Source organism: Thermobia domestica, chromosome 8 (assembly GCF_964235325.1).
Source record: "Thermobia domestica chromosome 8, izTheDome1.hap1.1, whole genome shotgun sequence".
NCBI lineage: Eukaryota > Metazoa > Arthropoda > Insecta > Zygentoma > Lepismatidae > Thermobia > Thermobia domestica.
The window spans coordinates 3,067,774-3,092,568 of record NC_137461.1 but is presented as its reverse complement, the minus strand read 5'-3'; the positions used below and the strand labels follow the sequence as shown (position 1 = coordinate 3,092,568).

The 24,795-nt window shown below is 34.1% G+C and overlaps 1 protein-coding gene across 2 annotated transcripts in view; it reads left to right on the top strand.

The window, feature by feature from the left end:
* Nucleotides 1-24,429, top strand: part of LOC145692651 (kelch-like protein 40) — a 45,011-nt gene extending 20,582 nt beyond the window's left edge. For both annotated transcript variants that reach the window (XM_081768006.1, XM_081768005.1), the window contains exons 5-8: nucleotides 3,432-3,540; nucleotides 7,194-7,315; nucleotides 17,732-17,938; nucleotides 21,767-24,429. In XM_081768006.1, coding sequence (XP_081624132.1) covers nucleotides 3,432-3,540; nucleotides 7,194-7,315; nucleotides 17,732-17,938; nucleotides 21,767-22,056 — 728 coding nt within the window. In that variant the 3' untranslated portion in view covers nucleotides 22,057-24,429. The remainder of the gene's footprint in view (nucleotides 1-3,431; nucleotides 3,541-7,193; nucleotides 7,316-17,731; nucleotides 17,939-21,766) is intronic.
* Nucleotides 24,430-24,795: the final 366 nt, after the last annotated feature.

Genomic DNA, 24,795 nt, shown 5'->3' with positions numbered 1-24,795 from the left:
AGAAATAGAGAAATAGAGAAAATAGGTTTTTCTATCTAGCTTTAAGTTAGAATAGTTAAGATCTAGGAATAGGAGAAGTAGATGAAAAAAAATACTAATCATGAACACTTAATTCAGGAATGAGAGAAAGAGAAGGAAAGAGGAGAGAAGGAAAGATCTGGAAAGAGAAAGAGAATAGAAAAATAGATAAGATAATAGAGATATAGATAGCAAAGTTAATAGAAGAATAGAATAATGTATATTTAATCAAGGATGTGACAATCAAGATTATTATTAATTTTGAAGAATTATATTATACCTGAAAATGACGATTATTATATTATTATATTATGATTATATTTTATTGATGTTAATATAAAGAAGAGTAAAGCTAGCTAAGAAGATATACTAGTTGTAATAATGAAAGTAAGCAATATAGAGATATAGCTATATGAATATAAATGAGAAATAAATGAAGATTAAGTAAGCTTACTAAGAAATAATTTAGGGGAAGAAATAAGACTTGGCAATCTCCAGTCTAGAGAGTTACCCTTAAGAGTTATAGAACATACGGAGACGGATTAAAGAATCATGTTTAAAAATGATCATAGATGCCGTTTCAAAGATTAGGCCATTTGGCAAATTAATTATTATTTATTATTATTAAGATTATAATTATATTATATTATTAATTATATTATTAATTAAAGACCGATATTGACGATAACTTGAATAGTTTTTATGTTGAAAGGCCATCGACTAAAAACGTTGAAGTTTATGACCCAGGATTGTGAATTATAGAATTACAGTAGGACATATGTACTAATTACTAGGCATAGTGATTATCGATATAACATCTGAATGTAATAAGTTATCAATTTTATTGATATACCCGATTTTGTCAAAATAAATAAATAAATAATAACACATTTTGGAGTATGAGGAAGAGTGGAAATTTGAGTTATAATAGCATTAAATAATTAAAAAAAAATAAAATAAATAAATAAATAAATAATAATGATAATAGTTGTAGTAGTAAAACAACAAAGGTTGAATAAATAGGGAAAGTTAAGTAGCTGTATTCAAAATGGTATTTATAGATGAAATTGCGAGCAGGGCCGCAATTTGACTTCAAAAGCCCAATCCCAGATTCGAGGAAATGTGAATCTGCATCGATCAAAACCCTAATCTATAAATATATTTTGTTTACAGTGAATAGTGATAAAATGATTAACATAATAATAGGAATAAATAAATAAATAGGTGACGGGACACATATATAAAATAATAATAATAACATTTTGATAAAATAATAAAATTGTCGAATTATAAATAAGTATGGATTTAATAATAAATAGCAAGTAATAATAAATAGAGTTAGGTTACTTACCAATAGCAGGTAGAGGACATTTATATAATGGTGAAGGTTGAAAAAAAAAACACAGTAACACACGTAACATTACCGCACAACACATAATTAAAAATAAATATGCACATTTTTCACTAACACAATGATCACATTGACAACAGGTGAATTCATGATTTGAGTAATTAGAATGTATTACTGCATAAATCTTAGTGCAGTGAATAATAAAATTTAACCGATTGAACATGACTTGACGTGGAAATATGTGTGTTAGAGAAAGGACATTCTCATTCAGAGACGTGGAACGGATGCATGAGTCGGTCAAGGTTAAGCGGAAACGAGAGAAGGAGAAAAGAAAAAAAAAAGAAAAAAGTAATTTTTGCAACATCAACATTTAATCTAAAAGCATTGACACAAAGTTGACACAGAGTTGCCAACCAGGTAACTCAAAGTGGGTCAAGTTTGTAGAAACAATGGTGCTATTTCAGTGTTAGTGTGCTTGAGTGTTTGATAAAAATCAATATAGAATAATAGTGAAAGTGCGTAAAATATATTGTTGTGTATGTGAATATATAATTTTATGTGAGTGCATCGTTATGAAGTTTCCTAAGAAAAAGACTTAGATGGATAGAATTGTTAACGTGTTGATAAATGTTGAAGATATAAAGACTTCAAGTGGTTATGTGTTGTTACGATAGATGGCAGGTAAATGCAGAGATGCTATCTGACATATTTTGCTCAATATAATGAAAAAGACTAATTGGACTTTGAAAAAAAAACCGTGAGAATTATTAACCATCATTTTTTTTTTATTGCTCAAACTGAATATTACAATTTTGGCTTTTATTTTTAAAATTATATGTGTAATCAGTTATATGACTTAATAATATGGAAATTTTTGTATACAGGAAGTTCTCCAAAAACCGATCTTACACATAAGATCTAGACGTCATCGGAGATGCCTCAGTTTAAAGTGGGGGCGTGTCACGGTACGCCAAAATTCAGTAATCGAATTCAGTATCAAAATTCATTTATTTTTATTAATTGGCTAAAAAGAGGAAAATTAATGTATTGTTTATAAATTGACTTGCAGTAAGAAATTAGTTATGTTGCAGATTATCACACAAGATTACATAGTGCTTATGATTGTTGTTTTCATTAAGTAACAGACACGAGTCTGCAAGTGTCACAAGAGTATAAACAAATACTGAAGCAAGAAGAAAAATGTAAACTCTGTATAAATTTGTGTTCACAATAACACATTCTCAAAATTAGGTAAAATTGTGAAAATCGCAGACGTAAACTGTCTGGAGTTTTGGTCAACGAGAGAAAATGCAGAAACTGCGGTTTCAGCACAGAGATGTATGAACTACGAAATTTGGTAAGAGAGAAACAACGAATTCGTCATAATGAAATTTGACATAAAAAGGTTATGTCGGACGGAATAACGATGAGTTGCAGGGATCCGTTAGGAGATCAGTTCTTGTCTCTGTAGAGAAGCCACATCGAGTTCCAGTGGAAACCCATCCACTGTGGTTGTCATCGACTTCGAACTCCGTGTCCAGGAGTTCGACTCCAGCAAACATCGAAGGTATGTAGTAATGCATCTCTGGTTATTCTCAATTGACTGAATCGCCAACAGCTTTATTAATGTGATCAAGCAATTTCACTTAAATCAACATCACAACATAATACACCTAACTCTACTAAAGTAAAGATAATAAATGCATAATTAAAGTTAAATCCTCAGATATTAGTTAATTTGTCACCTTCACATGTTAAACTTAAAATCCTACATCGTAGGTTGGTGGAGATATGATTATAATTGTATTCCTGTCTATTTTGGATGGTAGACAGAAGCGGCTTGTATCGTGTCACTAATTCTCTACATCCCAGCTTTAAAGGCACGACACGATATAAGTTGACAATATATATATATATATATATATATATATATATATATATATAATTTTTCTTCTCTGTAATAATGTTTTAATATATCTTTAAAATAAACATCTGAAAAGTGGTTAAAATCATTTTGAACTATTCCATTCGTTTTTTCTTATTTATTTATTATTTTTTTCAGGTAAAGACATCTATGTAATTGGGGGTGAATATTTACTTGGACATGGGGACTGGAATAAGTCCATCTGGAAATACGATACAGCACGAGAGATGTGGAAATTTGAAACTACGTAAGTATAATCCTTAATTTTCCATTTTAAAAAAAAACGTGTTTTTGGTGGAGAAATTAAGCATTTATTTACATATTTGAACGTAATAGCTGCACTTGGTATGACCAAATTGTTAAAAATAATAAAAAAGTTAAATAATGTTTGACCAAAAGGATAAAGAAAAGAAAGTTTCAATTTCCTGATCTTAATAATGGCTAAGTGGCGTTTCAGTCGTATAATTTTCGTCTTTACGATGAAACATCAGTAATGTTTTGAAATTATCCTTATTTTAGAAAATAGAACCACACAGAAAAACTGTAAGGTGCTAATTCTAAAGCACCTTTACACATTTTAAAGGTGCTTTAATTAACACATTTTTAAAATTTTGCTCCTACTTTTTCGTATATTTCAACATGTTCTTGTGTATTAGATGATCAAGTAATTGAAGAATTATGTGTACTATTTTAATGTAAATTGCTTCAAAAGTAATCTTATCAATAAATGCAGGAGGTGCTCAGTTTGATTCTCGAAATTTTATAAATTGTGTAACAAATCATGTTAAACATGAAATTTTCGATGACAGCTCTCAGCACTGTCAAGACTTGGCCAAAGAAAAGTATTTATTGGGGATAGGATAGGGTGTATGGAAACTAAATATTTACAAAAATCATCAAACATCGTGCTGCTTTACAGAATATACATCTTACAAGTCTTTGTTCTTCTTCTTTCTCGTCAGTGATTGGTGACCACGGTGAAAATAGAGCCAATGTCAATCGTTTCAATACACGTGAAAGATACAAAACAAAATACTGATAAAGTGAAATTGCTCACAAGTTCTTCATCATTCATAAAAAGATAGGCACACAAAATTTCTTCATTCTAACGAAAGAATCAAAATTAAATTTGGAGAGGGGCATTTTGAACAAATGTTGTTACCAACTCATTCACACTCTTAAAGTTGTTACCAACCACTGAAGAAGATTAAAAATTTAAAAGATGTATTCTGTGGAGCAGCAAAACGAGTTCATTTATGAGTGTGAAAACAGGATGAATGAGCAGTTTTTGGACATTCTTTTATTTTGAAGTGAGAGGAAAGGTAGTAGAGAAGAACCGTAACTTGTAAGGTACATAGCAACGTTGGCTGCCATCTTAAATGCAAGTTTGAATTTCCAAAGGCGAGGAGTAGTGTTTTCCATATCAAATAACACCGATGTGAGCTCAGAAATTCAAAGGTGTAATTACTTTTATCTATGGTTTGCACGTTATGAACACTGAAAATTTGGAAAGTCTTATTGTTTTTGACAGTATATTCTATTATTATTGCAAATGATCTAAGATGCCTCTGACGAGGAACAGAAGATAGAAATCATCGTAATCCAAGGAACGTAGTTGCAGAGACCTTGCAAACAACTATGACAGACTCTACTCAGACAAACTTCCAGTATCGCGTGTATGATCACCAAATTCTGAGAAACTGGGAATGTGGAAGATGGGGTACGCAGTGGGCAACCAAGGACTGACACTAATGAGATGGAAACGACGGTTCTAACATCCTTTGTGAACAATGCCAAATATAGTGCTCCTCATCTCTCACTAAAAAGTGGGATCAGTAAATCCTCTATTGTCCAGACATTGTATACCTATCCTTATATAAATTGGACATGCAACATAGACTATATGAGAATCATCCAGATCAGCACGCGGAGTTCTGCACGTGAGTCACAATCTAACACGAACTGGATCCTTTGTTTACATGTAGCATAATGTTCAGCGACGAGGCATTCAAGATTGACCTCTCCATTCTGCTTGAGTAAGGAACATAGTCCTGCAAAAGTAATGGTGTAGTTGTGGCATATAGAACACCCGCATCATTGGTCCTTAGGGGGTAGATTACTAAATATTTTTCAAAAGCTGACAATTTTTCTTTTGCCTGTTTTTCGTAAGTGAAAAGAGATAATGAAACGTAACAACACAATAATAGATAATGTTATTCTACACCCGAAAATACGAATCGGAAGAATAATCAGTATTGCCATCCATAGAAATGACAGTGTGGCCAAAATTTGAATTACCCAAAAATCTACGTAATTGATGACTTATCATGATACCTCTGTTCCTTGTTAACTACTTTTCAAATAATAATTGTATTTATTTTGTAATAACTTACATATGTTTTTACAAAATAAATTAGTTATTACAAGATAAATACAAATAATATTTAAAAATTAGTTAACAAGAAACACAGATATCATGATAAGTCATCAATTACCGTTGACTCTATTTTCCTAGTCTCTGACTTAACCAAGATTTTTGGGTAATTCAAATTTTGGCGCCACTGTCATTTCTGTGGACGGCAATACTGATTATTCTTCCGATTCGTATTTTCAGGTGTAGAATAACATTATCTATTATTGTGGTAAGTTACTTTTCATTATCTCTTTTCACTTATGAAAAGCAGGCAAAAGAAAAATTGTTAGCTTGTGAAAAAATATTTAGTAGTCAGTCCCCTTAACGGCGCAACAATATCTGACACTCCTACTGCAACATATGTTTCCTTCACTTCTGTACCCAGACGACAACTTTCCTTTTTATTTTCAACACGATAGGGTTCTTTTCCAGTATGGCGTCCGTGTGCGTTAGTGGCTCGATGCACAACTCCTAGCAGCGTGGATTGGAGACGCTGCCTACTACTCCCATAGAATGGTCGCCCATCACCTGACTTCACACCCTTGATTTCTATCTGTGGGGTGCAGATGGTGCATACTGAGAAACCTTTTGATACAAGGCACCTAGAGGAATACATTTAACATGCGTATGGCCACATTGCACCGGACATTCTTCTGCATGTGCGGTCTTAGTGGATGCGGCGCCTGCGGTTGTGCATTAGACTGGATGGCCATCACATAGAACGTGTGCTGTAGCGTGCCGTTGGTACGTTTATTTCCAAACTTTCAGTGTTCATAATGTACAAACCATACAATACATGAAAGAAACATTTACACTTTTGGATCCCTGAGCTCATGATGGTATTACTCGAAATGCGACATGCCCTATCAGAATTTCGAAGTTACGTTCCAAGTATCCTACGATTTGCGTGCCGGTCTTGACAGTGCTGATAGTTCGACGTTTACAATGAATTGTTAAACAGTTTATAATAATTAGGAGAAAAAAAGTGAGTACCTCCTCAGTTTATTGTTATGTATTCTAATTCAGACTTATTAAAGTGCTCTGTTTGTAGATATTTGGCATGGTAATTCGCTGCATTATTCGTATGTGATTATATTCTATTTGTGTTGTCTGTTACTTAAGACTAAAACCAAACTCCTTGGCGTTATGCTACACGAAGGGCTACAGCCAGCCGTATGGAATGGTGATGCATAGCCGGCGTATCGATTTCTAACACATATATTTATGGCTTTCTGAGTCCGGGGTTCGGTGCCTCTTAATTCAAGTATTTCTTAGTTGTCTCAAGATTCTGAGTTAACTCGAAGACTGAGCGCCTACCGGAAATTGAACTCGAAACCATATACTTTAGTCATCGGCTGTATGGAAGCATTGTATGTTATACTTACCTTTTGGAAATATTTTATTACTAGAACAACTAGAACAAAGAATAAAAATACGTTGCATTCCTTCATGTATTTTAATGTAAGATGTTTGGATTGTTATTTCAGCTTACCGATTCCAAGGCGTCACCATTCCGTTTGCTACTTGAATGACCACATTTACATCATTGGAGGATTTGGAAGGCATCGAGTGATTATGAACGATATGGACAAGTATAATATAAACAATGGTATGTACTCTTTTATTATTATTCCTCTTCCCTTTGTGCCTGTGGGTTTCCTCTGCCTACTTCCAGTTCGCACATTTTCATCATTCCAGCAGCTACTTTGTAACCATTCATTCAGGTTATTATCCATCCTAGGCTATATATATTTATAGCAGCTAGACATGTTAAGAGACCCATATTTTTTGTGTTGGCGAAAAAAATTTCCCGCCAAGTAATGGGCCATCGGAGACGGGGAGTACAATTTATGAATTGTAGAAGACATGGAAAATTGTCAACTTCGAAGCCCCACCATTCAGCTATGGAGACAGGTAGATTTATAATTATTGTTGTGGTATGTACATAGGAATATAAATAAACTATATTTTATTATAGTTTGGTTTGCGCATGCGTATCTTTTTGTACATAAATTATTAAATGAACGTCAGTTTATCTGAAAAGTCGAAGTTTGCGGATTTTTTCGAGCACTTCCGGTTCGAATTTTAAAATTCTGTTTTCACGGTTGGTAAGACCTAGTTACCCTCTTTCCGAGATAAAAATTGTATCGCTTCTGTGTGCAACCGTTTCGTCGCAAAAAATTCGAGAAATTGTCAAATTCTCAAAAATCGCCATTTTGTCGAAAACATTTTTTAAAATTCTGAAATTTTGTCAGATGGTTCAACTTTACATGAATAATAAACACAGCTAATACCATTCTCGACCAATGCTTCATGAATTAACTACAGCCTTTTGAAGATAGCAAAGTTTCGTTAACGTTGATGTCTCAGTTGACAACACTGGAAACAATAAAAGTGGAACAATTTGATGATGTTTGTGATTCACATTCATTCAATAACGAACAAAAGTTGTTTGCTGACTGTTTTGTTTTTATTATTATTATTTTGATCAAAAATGCTCTCTGAAATAGTAAAATGAACCTTCCCCCCTAGTCGTCCGTTTTCTTAAACCGAAGTAATCTGAGGTGGAAATTACCATACGAAACACACAAACTTTAAGTTCACTTACTTAAAATGGTCTTCGTATACAAAATTTCACTGATTTTTTTTTTTTTTTCTCACATGAATCAGTTATTTTCTTGCTTGGTGTCTTCGTTAACAGCATGCAACCGTGCAGATACTCCAATACGGTTGTTACCCTCACAACTTGTAGTACATTGTCGATAGTCACAAAACACTTATTTTTACTTCTCTTATGCTCTTCTGGAAACCTGTACCCTGCTGAAGGTTCATGTGGAAGCTTAAACAGCACCTCAACTTCACGTAATTTATGATTTATTCATAATATTTCTGCTACCCACCACTGGTTATCATATATGCATGTAACAAAAGTTCCTTTTTGCAGACTTCTTAAATCTACACTTTGAATTGCAGAAGCTCAATTTTGGGGGGAAGCATGAAGTTAGTTCATGGTGACACGTTACTGCCATAAAAACTTCGCCATTTTCCGAAAGCCAAAGATGACTTCGTTAAATATCAGTTACCGGTCGCACACTTTCTCATTCTTGCATTTATATCTATCTATCTATCTATCTATCTATCTATATATATATATATATATATATATATATATATATATATATATTCGGAAACTGTCGAATTTTGTTCCAGGCAACAAAACGAAAGTAATACCCGGAGTTTGTATTTACACTGTATTCACGAATTCTTCTGCAGTTTTAATAATGTGTATCTGTTTTTGCCTAAGATTATGCCGCGTTGCCACATTCTTTACAACCCCTCGAATAGTGTCGCAGACATTCTTGCATGGCCAGTTTCACTGAAAAGCCACTGCTTTATCGGACCTGTCTGCATCTCGAACATCTAAAAGCGATTTTTGAAATGGTGGGATGTAGCACCATTAGAAATCACGGACACGGTTTGGGAAATTGTAGACACTTACTTTCACGTATTCGAACCCTTTTCTATAACTTATATTTTCGCTTTTCTTCGAGTACTTTTAGAATCTTGTCTATGGCTATGAGTACATGAGCCGAATCATGTGTTTTGTTGTCGCTTATTACAACAAAATTGTCACTTGTTTCTTAATAATATACCACTGCCGTTAAGATGAAAATTTGCACGTTTTTCCGGTGATAACTCTGAATTTCACTTTGCAGAAAAAAAAGTCCAGTTTTCAGCGAAGTCCACATGAAGTAAAATAGAATTTGTATCTTGAAATTTTATACTATGCCTTTCGGTAGCAATTAATTCTCTTTGGATTTTCTTAATGTAGTCATGCATTACAATTCTTACAGTTAAACCAGCAACGTACGATACAAAAGCAGAAAGTGGCAGGGTTTTTTAAAAATATATTATTTATTTATTTATTTATTTTTATTTTTATTAACGAGGTCATTGTTTTCCATATGGCATACGTAACACTTTCATTTTCATCAGGATCAATAATTAAAGACTCTACACTTATTCCATCCACTTCAGGACATTCACCACATTCTTGAAGAAGACAGCTGTCATTTTCTACGGATCATACTACTAAAGAAAATAGGTCACTCATGACAGCTTCAATACAGGCTGCACCTTTGATTTGTTGCAACGCAGTAGCAGCTAACTTAAAATTTGCACGATACACACACACACTTCCCTCGCAGGTTGCGGACTGACTGACCCATTTTGGTCAAACTATAAAATTTCGAGTGACCCATTGTTCTGTTTAAAAAGTCCGTAAATTGATGGAACGCGTAAGAAAACGTTTCGATTTTTTAACTTTTTGTCTATTTTCGATCACTGTAATGCCATCGCACTTATTGGGACTTTGTCTGAAGCATTCCAAATCATCACTGAGGTAATAGTTCAGGCATTTTATAGATCATCAAAGTTTATTGGATGGCTGTTTCAAGTAAACTTAAAATTTGCATGTTTCGTAATCGTAATTTCCACCTCAGATTACTTCGGTTTAAGAAAACGGATGACTAGGGGGGGAGGTTCATTTTACTATTTCAGAGAGCATTTTTGATCAAAATAATAAAGAGCCGTCAGAAAACAAGTTTTATTCTTCAATTAATGAATACGAACCACAAACATCATCAAATTGTTGCAATTTTATTGTTTCCAGTGTTGCTAACTGTGCCATCAAAGTTAACGAAACTTTGCTAACTTCAAAAGGCTGTAGTTAATTCATGAAGCATTGGTCGAGAATGGTATTTGGTGTGTTTATTATCCACGTAAAGTTGAACCATCTGACAAAATTTCAGAATTTAAAAAAATGGTGTTTTCGACAAAATGGCGATTTTTGAAAATTTGAAAATTTCTCGAATTTTTTCGACGAAACGGTTGCACACAGAAGCGATACGATTCTTTTTTGGAAAGCAGTAACTAGGTCTTACCAATCGTGAAAACAGAATTTTAAAATTCGAACCGGAAGTGCTCGAAAAAATTCGCAAACTTTGACTTTTCAGATAAACTGACGTTCATTTAATAATTTATGTACAAACAAATACGCATGCGCAAACCAAACTATAATAAAATATAGTTTACTTATATATAACAAATCGTTTTCAGGGTATTGAAAAAAAAATCAAGGTTATATTAGACTTAATGTTCAGGTTGCATTAGCTTTAGCAAAAGAAAAGAAAGACACAACGATAAAGCTATTATTTATCATCAGAAGTTTCCAGATTCTTGTTTTGTGGCCAACCAAGAATAAGAGTCAACATTGTTTAGCTTAATTAGTACAAAAAAAAAAAAAAAAAAAAAAAAATTTAAAATTTCATAAATTCTAATTGTATAGATTATTTTTGAAATTATAGAGCTGAATTTGTATGACTATTTATTCGTGCCAATTTGTTAACAATTTAAATCATAACAGATTAAAAAAAAAAAAAAATGTCATTAAACATTTGCCTCGATAGTGGTATCTCTATGATACTTCATTAACATTTTTATGCAATGACATTGTTATATTGCTTTAACATATCCAGATTCTTCAACATGATTCTCGAACATATTTCGTTAGTACATATAGAACATATTATTACTCAAAGAAAAATTGACGATCCATCCCTTCTAATTAGGCGTTCATCACTTATCATATTCCTGTCGTTCATTAAACAACATGTAAATTATGCAGCCATAGGCAATATCATCGCTACTACAACTCCATTTTTTTAATAATAAAAAAAAAAATGAGTAGCATCATGCATTACTTTACTTTAATCTATGCATTGTTCGCATAACACATTTAATATGAAAACACTACTAATAATGAAAGTGATATATTTACAAATGTCTAGCGAGAACGAAAGAAAAAAAAAATACATATAATCGACAGGGTTCAATTATTGAAACGCCTCTTAAAGAACTATTATCATTTTTACCCTTTTATCTTCGTTTACAACTAAGTAAACTTAGAAGGATGGACACGCATAAGAGCAAAGCAAGTTAAGAAAAAAAAAACATATTTTAATATTATCGGTTTCGATGAGACAAATATATATGTATATAGGCACGAACATTTAATTCCGCAGTGTAACCACGGCACGTTCAAAGTACATATCTACCTAACTGAAAAATAAACAACCACAGCACGAAATAGTATTTTATAAACAGTAATGTCAAACTCCGGATGTATGTCCAGAGCGAAGTTCTCCCGCATCGGCACAGATCTATTACTCGCACTCATCAAGATACGATATTAACATCGGAGGACATGTTATATTCAAATTTTCCTAACCTACAAAACTAAATATATGGTGCAACGAAATGAGATCATACATACGAAACAAGATTTAAACCACTAATGTATTAAGAGATAATATAAAAGGGCACACGACAAAATAAGTTCGACATATAATTTTACCGACATTACACGTATTGAATATGCACACGACAAAATATGGCAAGCACGGATACAAAATACATTACAAATTAATATCAAAGGAACACACGACAAAATATAGGAAAGCACGCTCAAATCACAATTGTTACCGGTTTTACACATAAGAAATGGAAATTTTATCTAACCTACACGCATATATTACAAATACGACTAAAGACACTTTAATATATTAGAGCACTCTCAAAGAAATTTCATCTTAATGTATACGACTGACATACATCACGAAGCAGTATTGAAGCAAATGAAATGAATTACGAAATACTTAAATTCTCAGACACGGAATATTCGTATGTGCGTTCATAGTAAAGGTTCCCCACAAAATAGCATATATCACATTGCAATATATAAAAGGCACGTATTAAATTTAGAAACACGGGTAAAAGAGAATCTCCTAACCTAACCTACATAGATACTATAGATCACACACTTGCAAATTAGACCTAACTTAACCTACAACAAATATTTCATAAAATAAGGCATCATCACGAGACATAATTCAGTAATGTGTTTAACATAACCGATCTAACCTAAATATTCAAAATTTTCAAGGTACATTGTCATCGAAAGGTACGTACAAAGTAAAATATTACCCTAATATCAACATACATATTTTCAAATTTACGTAGAGACACACATAAGATTTAGTAATTCAATTATACATGCTTGTAGTATGGGTGGATGATGACGATTGACAAGTTCAGAGACGCGTAACGCCCTTCGATTTAACTAAACATAGTAATCTCGAAGAACTCCATGACTAAGCAAGAAAAACAAAGAGAAGATGTTACCATTTCAAAAGGTTCCACAGGTTATGTAAGTCCAACCTCTCAGTCCACAAGGTGATCGAACTTCGCAAAGTAGGTTTCAACTACTTGCGGTTTTTTTTTTTTTTTTTTTTTTTTTTTTTTAATCGAAAGATGACTCCTTCGGTACACCGGCTACACACTCCACGAACGTAGAATATCTTTCCGGTACGCCGCCGCAATCAACTTCGATAAGTTACATCTCCCACTCCATTACTGCATATGTCTAATAATGGCGGAGATGACATTCGATGGCTTGTAGCCGAAAAAGGTTTCACTAAATTTTGACTTTTGTTAGACTCCTCCGTATCTATTTCTTCCAAATAACATCTCAGGTTAGTCTAAATCACGATTTTGACTAGGTTACAGGCCGAATTACACTTTTAGTTACAGAATTTCTAAATTTTTGGAGGAGCTAACAAGCCATCGTTCTTCCACACAGAAATCTATCAATTTACTGCGTCATCTTACACTCGTAGCCAGGCCTCTATAAACGCGGTTTCTACTATTATCTCTTTGATTATAATTCGCATAATTTTACCATAAATACATATCGATACAAGAACCTAACTGTAAAATCATGAATCTCTATATCTATTTTTAATATCTAACTTACCAAGAATTTCGTACGGTAATTTATAAATATCCTCTTAGTTATTTCAGGTGACTATTTAATTTTTCTCCATAGCAACAAGCGACTTACGATGACTCTTAATCCGCCATATTTCAAATTGTTAGCTTCACTTATAGCGATTCGAACGCCCTCTTGCGGCAATAACCAGAGGGATCGCCATATCAGCAGTAATATAGTGTAACAAGTGAACGTCTAGATGACTCACAAATGAATAAAATCTAATAACACAGCTATTTTAAATTATTCGGTAAGTTTTTAAGCTAAAAATTCAGTAATATTCAGTTTTATTTATATTAATTGTTCCAAAATACTATATAAACTGTGAAGAAACGGTTACATGGTTTGAAGTGAATCGGTAAAACTGGATTTTTTTTTTTTTTTTTAAAAAAATAATAATACTCAAAGTTTTAATTTAACTTTCCGGATGAGTTCACGTGCGTACTTCATATCAAGATTGAGTATATGTATTCTTTTGTGCCATTCCTTATACTAACAATATAAAACGAATTAACATTAAATTAGTGTAAACTTACACGTAACAAAACTGGGCACAGTAATATTATGCGGGAACCAACTTCGACTTTAACCGGTACACATAACAATACGGATCCAATGTAAACAAACCGGTGATCGGTCTGTTACATATATCTCTATTTACATACCACAACAAGAAATATAACTCTACCTGTCTCCATAGCTGAATGGTGGGGCTCCGAAGTTGACAATTTTCCATGTCTTCTACAATTCATAAATTGTACTCCCCGTCTTTGATGGCCCATTACTTGGCAGGAATTTTTTTTCTCGACAAAACAAAAAAATATAGCTCTCTCAAAATCATGTCTAGTTATATATATATATATATATATATATATATATATATATATATATATATATATATATATATATAAAAAAGTTTCAACAATATCTGAGATGGTGATGGTACATACTCTGTCTGTATTGAAATGGAAGGCACCGAACGTGAATTTGATAACTGTTTTCCATTTTTAGACTTACTGATTACCCGATTACACAACAAATTTATAACAAAAGTGTATCGAAAACCTCATGCAGGCACTGTACATACATCAACAGTCAGCTCATTCGCCTCTGTACAAGGCCAATATTTGCAAGAATTTCTTTCGCAGAGCATTATTAATTTGTGATCGTCCAAAAGAATCTTAATGACTAAATACAGTTCTTATACCAAAAAAAAAAAAAAAAAAAAAGTTACAAGGTATGTACTTTACAAAAGTGGTTTAATCAAACACGTAAATCGGTGCATGCTCCAAAAGCAGTTACTTCCAAAGATGCAAAAACTTGAACAGGAATTCCCTATTCTTCACAATTATCGACAAAAATTCAGCATATTCTTGCAAAACATAACATATATCTGCTTTAAGTATCCCCCGTAAAAGTCTACAAAAAACATCTTACCGAATTTAAAAGTTACTTTGTTGATACACTAAATAAGTCAGGCGTTTACCGCGTGCAGTGCGAATGTGACTCCTCATATATGAGCCAAACAAAACGCAATATTAACATTCGAATTAAGGAACATTAGACAAACAAAAAAGTCACAAGAAGAGGGCATGTCGAGATTGGTGCTTTTTTTTAAAACAACATACACATGAAAACAGGTTAATGTAATAGGGTCAGCAGAAACAAAGAAACAACGAGAGATTAAAGAATTATTCTTTATTCATAAATACAAACCTGCTTTGAATCTGGATACTAGCAACATTGATAGGATTTGGTTACCTACCTTTGATGCATATTTTGAGTCTGGCAATAGTGGCGTAACATAGACACCGGACTATCTTCGATTCATCACTCCTTTTGGACTTCGCTCTGCTTGTCACATTTCAGAATCTACTCTTTACGTTTCGTTTATTCAGTTAGTGATATGTATTCCTGGTTTTACACTTTTTGTCTCCTATCCGTTTTAATTCTTTTTACCTTGCCACTGAGGATGGAACCAGCTTTGAGTTCCGAAACGTCTGAAATATATTTAGACTTTTCCAAGGGAGGATTTATTGGTAAGTAGCCAATTTTTTGGTTAATAACGTCGAAATAATGACCTAACATGCACTGCGAAGCGGATCGGCAGTTGATATTCGGTTCTATTTGGATGCCTCCCCCCATCTTGTCGCTGTTAGGACAAGTCACGCTCATTCACTCCTTTTTGTCGCTGTGCATGGCATTCCCATGCATTTCTACCGCAGTTGATTTATTATAAGTTGCTATCTTGATATATGCACTTTGCTCGCTCCTTATCACCTCCATCCCCGAACACTTATTCAACTGCTGAACTTGGTTGTGTGCTCACACCTAACACTATATGCACATACTCTATCTACCAGCAACATTCGTAGGTACGTGCATGCTGTACAAATGTGGACATTCGATTTTTCCTGTTCTCATTTCGCGGGGGAAAAAATGGTAACTTATAATAAATCAACTCTTGTAAAAATGTTTCACTTCATGTTGAGAAAATTTCTTTAAATGTGCAAAATAATTGGGAGCGTCAATATGTGCATCATCGTTTGAGTAGTCGAATAACATGATATTGCGCTGATAGAAGGATCTATTGGGGCCAGTACCTTAGATCTTGCAGGAAAGTACTAAAAAGTAATCACCATTCTTACAGTGCGTTCTCTTGACAATAGAACGATCATATATGAAGAAATAGGGTTCAAGACGATTGGATGGGCAATGCGATGACAGCATAGTGAAGTGGTCAAATTTTGGCATCGGTACCAGGAGAAACGAAGTGTGAATGAAAGATGTCATTCAGGTTGATCGTAAGGAATGACGGTTAATGAGCATCCTAACTTAATGATTTCTGCTCGTCGAAACTTGTTTGTCAATCCTACAGCAGGTAATCAGTCGCATTACTGAAACAGTGGTACATCATCTCACGGTATAACAAATTTATTAATTATCTCTTTCAGTTCAATTTATAATTGTACAGCGAACAGACAATTAAAGGTATGTGACATTTAAATTTACATACGAGATCAATTTTGGCTGCGGAAGGACAGTTGCATGGAACTAATTGTACTTAACACTGTCTATGATTTTCTTCTTTAAGATTTTGTTACGAAGAATATAATGAACAAGAACAACTGTATACAGGGTGTCTCAAAAGTCCCCTGACATAGGGTAACTGTTATTATCAGAGCTACAACAAAATGTAAGAGGAGTAAAGTGAATGAAGTTAATATTTGAAAAGGGGGATGGCCATCGAAATGTTTGCGTAAAAGACAGTAACTTCATTCATTTATGTTGTGGGTCCATGTAAATGGTAACGTTGCATTTTCATTTAACATTGGGCGCATAAAGAGTGTACAGTTCAAACGGCTGGTCCGATTTTAAAAATTCCTTCACTTTAGATTGAATACATCATATTTTGTTGAAAATATCATACAGAGTTACCCTATGTCAGGGGATTTTTGAGACACTGTGTATGTAACTTCCTTTCGAACACAAATACTCACAGCTACTTGATATTCGTTCTTCAAAGCAGTGAGCCTGTATTTTCCATAATTTGCTAAGTTAAAGTTGGATTAATCGAGTACAAGAAATGGGTTCCCAAGTTCATAGCTTACGTTAACATCAAGTTAGATAGAAATTTATTCGAGGCCTTTCAAACCAAACTTTAATATCAAATAATATGGTAATGCTGTAAAGAACTATTTAATAGTACAAAAAAAGGTGTAATTTTTCGCACACCTATAAACAGACAACAAGCACTTTCCATGTGTCGGGATTAGTATTGTGTTAATTCTACAAGATTTGCCCATTTTAGAGGAGTAAAAATTTTGTCACCAACTGCCTGAAGGTAAAATTCTGCAATGGCAAGCTAGGATAGCGAAAAACCTGTGAAAAATCTTAGTTAATGAAACTGCCACTAGCGGCAGCAGCAACTACCTGAAATTAAGGAGCCGCATTTCACCAGGATCAAATTCCTCATTCCGTAGCACATATGTGTGTAGCTAAGGTACATTCCAAACGAATAAACAAATAATGAAAACAAAGAAACAAAAAGAAAAGTATAATAGTTAGAAATGAAATAATAATAAAGTTAATTTTCACTGTGATTTCTTATATGTATTATTGTACTGTTATTTGAAGGCAACTGGGTCCATTGTGCAACGCTTCCTCGCAGCTTGTATTCGGCAGCTTGCTGTGTTCACAAAGACAAGATTTTTGTGATTGGTCCACAAGTGTATTGGTATCATCCAGAGCTTGATATATGGAATATAATGGGAGAAATTAGCCTCCCGAATCACGTGGCCTTCAACTCTGCTATGTCTCACAATGACTGGATTTATATTACAGGTAAAAATTACATTCTTAAAAATAACTTTACTGAACGTAAGGAACATAAATGCTTTTACGTACCTTGCGCTTTAATTTATTCTTGATTAATTATATGTTACTTCCTTATTTCTGCAAGCATCATCGAAGGAAATAGCCTTTTCCAGGATTAATCGAGTATCAATTTACATTATTTTTTTTTAAACATGTTGGTTTATTTGTTCCTTTCTCGTATACGAGGTGTGTTCAAAAAGTATTGAGCCTATATATACACATCCAATCCGATTGAATGGTTTCCGCGTGGGTATCGCCAAGCTTTTTGCAAAATTTGATGCAATATCGCTGCTCAATATGGCGATACCCAAGCGGAAACCATTCAATCGGATCGGTATATTCAATTTGGAACGAAAATTTGAGCATGAGGAGAGAGTCCGCAAAATTTGATTCAGGCGGTTCATCGCCTAACACAACATTCCTGTGTGTCGTCAGGATCCCTACTCACCCGACATGGCTCCGCGTGATTTTCGGTTATTTTCCAAGCTGAAAATGTCACTAAAAGAGACGCGATTTGAGTCAAGAGAAGACATCACGCGGAATGCGACGGCACGGTTGCTCATCATGCCAAAAACTGCGTTCCAGAAGTGTTTCCAACAATGAGGGGGGAGGGAGCGCTGGGAGAAGTATATGCATTACCGATGAGACTACTTTGAAGGGCATTAGTGTTTCAGATTTCCAAATCAATAAATGTATTTTTGCCAATCAAAGGTTCGATACTTTTTGAACACACCTCGTATGTTCCTATGGAGATAACTTCTGTGCAGACTCTTAAACACTTCAACTGAAATGACTTCTCTTGAGTTCTCTGTAATTTTTTTTCTGATGGTATGAAACATTGTGTGCGTTTTTTCGTTCAGAACATAATTAAACAAGGTTTGTGGTGCACCCCGAGTCCTAATATAGAAGGATTCATATGTTGAGTTTTCTATTTGTGATGACGTCTTATAGAATATCTGCACCTCATTGATAATGTGCTTTAAGACTGCCAAATGTTTACATAGAAGCGAAACTGTGATATCTTGATCCTTTGATTCTCTTAGATCTTCTTTGTTTCTCGTTTTCACAAGGAATCAAGAGTAAATTAAAAGACACAAGGTACATAAAAACACGTATTTTCTTACGATACATAATTTTCAGAAACATCATTAAAACCTTAACTTATTACTAAACATAGTTTCTGCAATAGTAACATACACTCTGAGTTTATTTCGTTTGTATATAATCCAGGGATTAGGAGCGGTGTTTAACTGTTATCATGGTATGTTCTAGCATACTTGAGTGGAGAGTAATCATAAGTTTAATGAAATTTAGAGTAAAAAATGATTGATTGGACCAAGAATCGAGCTCGGATCTGGGATTTACGGTGCCGGTACGCAACCTCAAGAGTGGAAGTGTGTGATTGCTCTGAATCCTTTCGCACCAAAAGTTCCCTTAGTGAGTCTGAAAAAGTCTCTGTTTTAAAAAGCAAGAATGACTAGAGTCTGCTCTACTTTCTTTTCTCAGCAGAGTATTTGAAATGAAAAAATTACACACACACACACACACACACACATATATATATATATATATAACTGCAGATGATATGTTGAATTATATTTCTTAAAACTATGCCAAAAAAAGGTCATTCCATATGAATATTACATAGAATAAACAAAATGTCCAAGGCGAGGCAACAAATTAGTTTTGTTGAACGATGTAAATACAGTGGAGAAATGTAATGATACAAATTTGAAAGAAAAATCAATTTTCCAAATGTTACAGTTCTCTATACCTTATTGATATGCTGGCTTTAGAAACGTTAAAAATGCCATTCTTTGAAAAATGTTTACGACGGTCAGTATACATCCTTCTCTGCTCAATTGTCGCTCAGTGGAAGCGTATACGTAACGCTCTTCGTTATTATTTCAACGAGCAACAATGGAGCAAACCATTGTAAAAGCCTTTCAAAGTGTGGTATTTTTGGCGTTTTAAACGTTAGTAAATCAACAAGCTATAAAGAACTAACTACAAGATTTGGAAAATTACTTTTTCTTTCAAATTTTTGTCACTGCATTGACCCTCTATGTCTACACTTTCCAAACAAAACTAATATCTTCCTTCAGTTTCCACACTTTTCTTTATACTTTGTAATATCCATATGAAATTGTCTTTTTTGTTTCCAATTTTAAGAATTCTAATTTGACATATCATTTGCAGTACCTCCCAGACCTCAATTCAACTGTCATCAAATTTGATGCTGTTGGCAGGAGTATCTCTGATGTAGGGTGGTAAAGTTCTCGTGCCAAAATAATAGGATAATGCTTACAAAAATTCGGGAATTTCGAAAGCTTTTGAACGGTAGTGTGTATATACACAAAGGAGAATCAAAAAGTAAGGTGAATTTAGTTGTACAATCCACTGTTTTGGATGCATGCTGCCATAATTTTTGTACTAGGCATCGAGGTACAGCACGTCTCACTGCTATCAGAGCGTGATGTGCTGTTTCTTCCGGTGACTTAATTAGTTGAAACTTTGCACGGCAATTAGAATATTACACAAAACTGAAGGTGCGTCATGATATTTTTGTTGTCAAGGGGAAGGAACTAATAGAAACTTACCAAGAACTGATAGAGAATGTGATGGATTAATGGAGAAAATGTGATTGCACGTAAACAGGTGTATGAGTGGTGTAATTTATTTTCCAATAGGAGAATTGATGTGACTGATGAGTAAGTAAGTCCTTACACTCTCGAACATTGTTTATACAGCTGACGTAGCCCCTTCTGACTACTCGATTTCTGGACTTCTGAATAAACATCTCTGTGGACAATATTTTGACACCTTGAAGCAGTTCAAGCTTCTGTCGTTACCTGGCTTGAATTCGGAGCAAGAATCTTTTGCAACCGACATTAACTGATTTGGTCTCCCGATGGAATAAATATTCGAGCCCCAGTGTCGATTACGTGCAAACTTAGTGTGATGACATATGCATAACATATTACAGTTGCATGTTTGTACGACTTCCATATTCCGGAATAAATTCAAGATACACTTTACTTTTTGATTCTCCCTTTTATATAAATACTAAAACCAACTCTGCTGCTTTTATTGTTCAATTTTGAGCACAAGGTAAAATTGATAATAATGTGGACTATCTTGCATCTGCACCTGATATTCTGCCGTTCTGTTGTCATCCTGAGGCTATGCAAAGATGTGTAGTTAGTCTGGAATCGAACTGAAGATACTCAGACTGTAGAATCTAATCGATACTTGAAGTCCGAATCAAATTTACCGAAAATTTATTCTAACGGTATTTAAACCTTTGAATTTTTTTTTTTTTTTTTTTTTTTTTTTAATGTGAACATTCTTTTATATGTACGACTCCTTTAATGTAGGATATTCCTGACATCTGTACACAGTTTGGAAACTAAACACAGTCTCCTGGACACATCTGACCCGATGGAAGAACAACATGCATTTTTGTAGAATTTTCTAAAAACAAATTCCGAACGATGTTTGAATTATTCGCATGGGATGTGTGTGTCCCGTTGGTAGTCAAAGAGTTAAGCTGAATTAACTCTCCTTAAAATGGTTCTGTGTAGCAACGTATTTTTAAGGGATTTGTCAATTCTGCAAACATCCAGTCTGTTTTCTATTTGTATTATTATTATTATTATTATTATTATTATTATTATTATTATTATTATTATTATTATTATTATTATATTAATGTTTATATTTCATTATGTGCATGATTCATTCTTTTTTTTTTTTTTTTTTTTTTTTTTTTTTTTTTTTTTTTTTTTTTTTCAGGTATCTATTCGACAGAATTGATGCGTTTTCGACCGGAATTGCGAGCAACAGCCGAGAGCTCTGCACAGGCCGTAGAAAGTGTTGGACATTTCAAGTGTAAAGCTCAGAGTACGTGTTTAGTGAGAGACATTATCTATTCGTTCTCATTTAACGAGGAACAGTTGTTTGTAGAGACTTACAATATTAACACCAAAAAGTTTGAGGTCGTGTGGAAGAGTAGTAGCAAAGACAGTGTGAAAGACTTTTCCCCTAAGTCGTGTGCTGGGTGCTTCCCTTTAATCAAATTTTAAACCAGTGTTCGCGTTAAACGGGTGTATAAGAATATTTAAACCTCGATATGGGTACAATATGATGCAGGGAATAAATTAGGTTAATTCAGATTCAATAGTTACCAGTGAATATTGTTCTATAACTATTCTATTACGCCTTGTTTCTATATTGTCAAACTAAAACACAATAACACACTGAGCATAGCTATGTGATAATGTGTTAAAAAAAATAATCATGTAACAGTTTCAACACAGACTTTCACTCCTGATTACTTGGGAGTTGTCCTCTTATATACTTTCCGGAGGTCAACCTTTAATTAGGCTCCACCTCTTCATTAAAAAGTAACACTTGTGTTTTTTACTTTCACTTATTGTCTGCACACGTGTCCAATTAAAAGGTTACTTTTTTTTGCTAGATACATTCTGTCTTCTAATTATCCTTGTTATGTTCCCTTATTAGTTTGTTGTCTTTCTTCTTCCTTTTCATTTCTTCTTTAAGTTATGTTCCCTTATTAAGAGAACACATTAATAAGGGAACATAACAGGGATAATTAGAAGACAGTATGTATCCAGCAAAAAAAGTAAACTTTTAATTGGACGCTTGTGCGGATAACAATGAAAGTGAAAAACACAAGTGTTACTTTTTAATGAAGAGGCGTAGCCTAATTAAAGGTTTATTTCCGGACAGTATATAAGAGATGGCCAACTCCCAAGCAGCCAGAAGAAGTGGAAGTCTGATGAAGACACTGTTATTGTGTTGAAACTGTTAAGTTTCTTTTAAAAACAACACATATTATCACATAGCCTTGTTCAGTCTGTTATTGTGTTTTAGTTTGAATATTGTTCAAACAAAAATATCTTTATATCTTAGCGAGAAGTGCATTGGCTTTTTTTGTCCAGCCCGTTAGTTCGAGCAATGATTGTCAAAGTATAAGTCGCGAATTCTATAGATGGGAAAGACGTTTACAATAAGTAAAAAATGACTGTACCTGTAATGATCTATGATGGAATAGCACAGGAAAATTCGGGTGTTGTGCTGGTGGGTACTAGAACTCCACCTCCCTCTTGTGGGCAGTTCCTCAGTTATAGTGTTCGTCTGTATTCGTCTTACTGAATTACATATGCACATTGCCATCATATGGTGGGTCAGTAGGAATTTCGTGTACCTTACACAGTATGTCGGAAAAGTTACAGAACTTTTTTTTTTTTTTTTCTGTTTACAGATAACCACTAGCACCGTCTATTGAAACAACATATCGAAAAACTGGATATCTGCTCAACAAAACGAGACCACAATCATGAAAACTGATTAACGAAGTGTCAAGTTATTGCAAAAAAAAAAAAAAGTGAGTGTATCTGGTGTCACCTCGTCACAAACCCGATGAAACAAAGGTCCAATATTAAATTTTGTTTCAAGCTAAGTAAAACATTTACACAAACATTGGAAATGATGAAACAAGTATATGATGATGAATGCTTATCTCGTAGACGTGTGTTCGAGTGGTATACGCAATTTCGAGATGATCGTGAGTCCTTGAAAGACTACCCAAAGCCAGGCAGACCGAAAAACAAAAGGCGCAGTGACTTGGTGGAACAGCGTGAAATGATCACTCACGATGCGAATTCGACCTTGAGATGAATGACGGAATTGTTTGCGTAAGGCCCGAGTATCGAGTGCCGGGCAGTTGATCTTTATTGCACGACAATGCACCATATCACAGAACCGTCGCAGTTCAACTTTTTGGCTAAAAAACAAATCTGTGTGCTACCACATCCTCCGTATTCGCCTGATTTATCGCCGTGTGACTATTTCCTTTTCCTAAAATTAAAATTGGCCATGAAAGGAACATTTTATGAACATTATACACGTCCAGTGTGCCGTGACGAGAGTCATTGAGGTGATTCTGAAAAAGGACATTAAAAACTCTATGCTAGCATTGGTTGAACGTGTATTGATGTGGAATGGATGAATTTTGAATAAAAAGAACTACAGTCGATAAAATGCCTAATTCGTTTTGCATTCCAGAAAGTCAGGGAAGTGAAAACATGTCAGATAAATCATACATTTTAAGTAAAACGTGATGGGAAGTCAGGGAACGTAAACGTGCAAGTGTAACGTTCTTTTTTCAGCCTAGCATTGTTTCCTCTGTATCAGTTGTAGAGATTGACATGCGAAGAGGACCACAGTGATGCAGTGTTGCTATTTCGTGCTGAGGGAGTGAGATTCTCTGTGTGTGTGTGTGATATATAGAGACACAGAGGGGTATATTTGATCATGTAAAAGCAGAAATCGAAGTATGACTTGTCATCTTCGTGGACATCGGTTTTAAGACAGAAAAACTACTGAAAGATCTGACAGCATCAGATAAAGATAAACTAGCTTTCAGGCTTGACTTTCGAAACTTTTTGCTGGGCACAATCAATAAGATTGTGGAAAAGAGCCCTCTGAAGTACAAATTGGTACATGGTCTGTCAGCTTTGGACTCCAGGCTACAAAAGAACAATCCAGAACTTGCTCAAACTAGGATGAAACGCATTCTACAAACTCTGCATGAGCATAACAGAATATCTGATTCTGTAACTAAGAAAGCAAAGTATCAGTTTATGTCCTTTTGTGCTAAAATTTGGGAGTCTCATGACTACAGAGAATACGAAGAGAAGATGCGCAGTATGAGGTTCGATGACTTCTTTGCAAAGGTAATGTCTAAGAAACAAGAATATTCTGATTTGTGGAATGTTTAATTTCATCCCACTGCATTG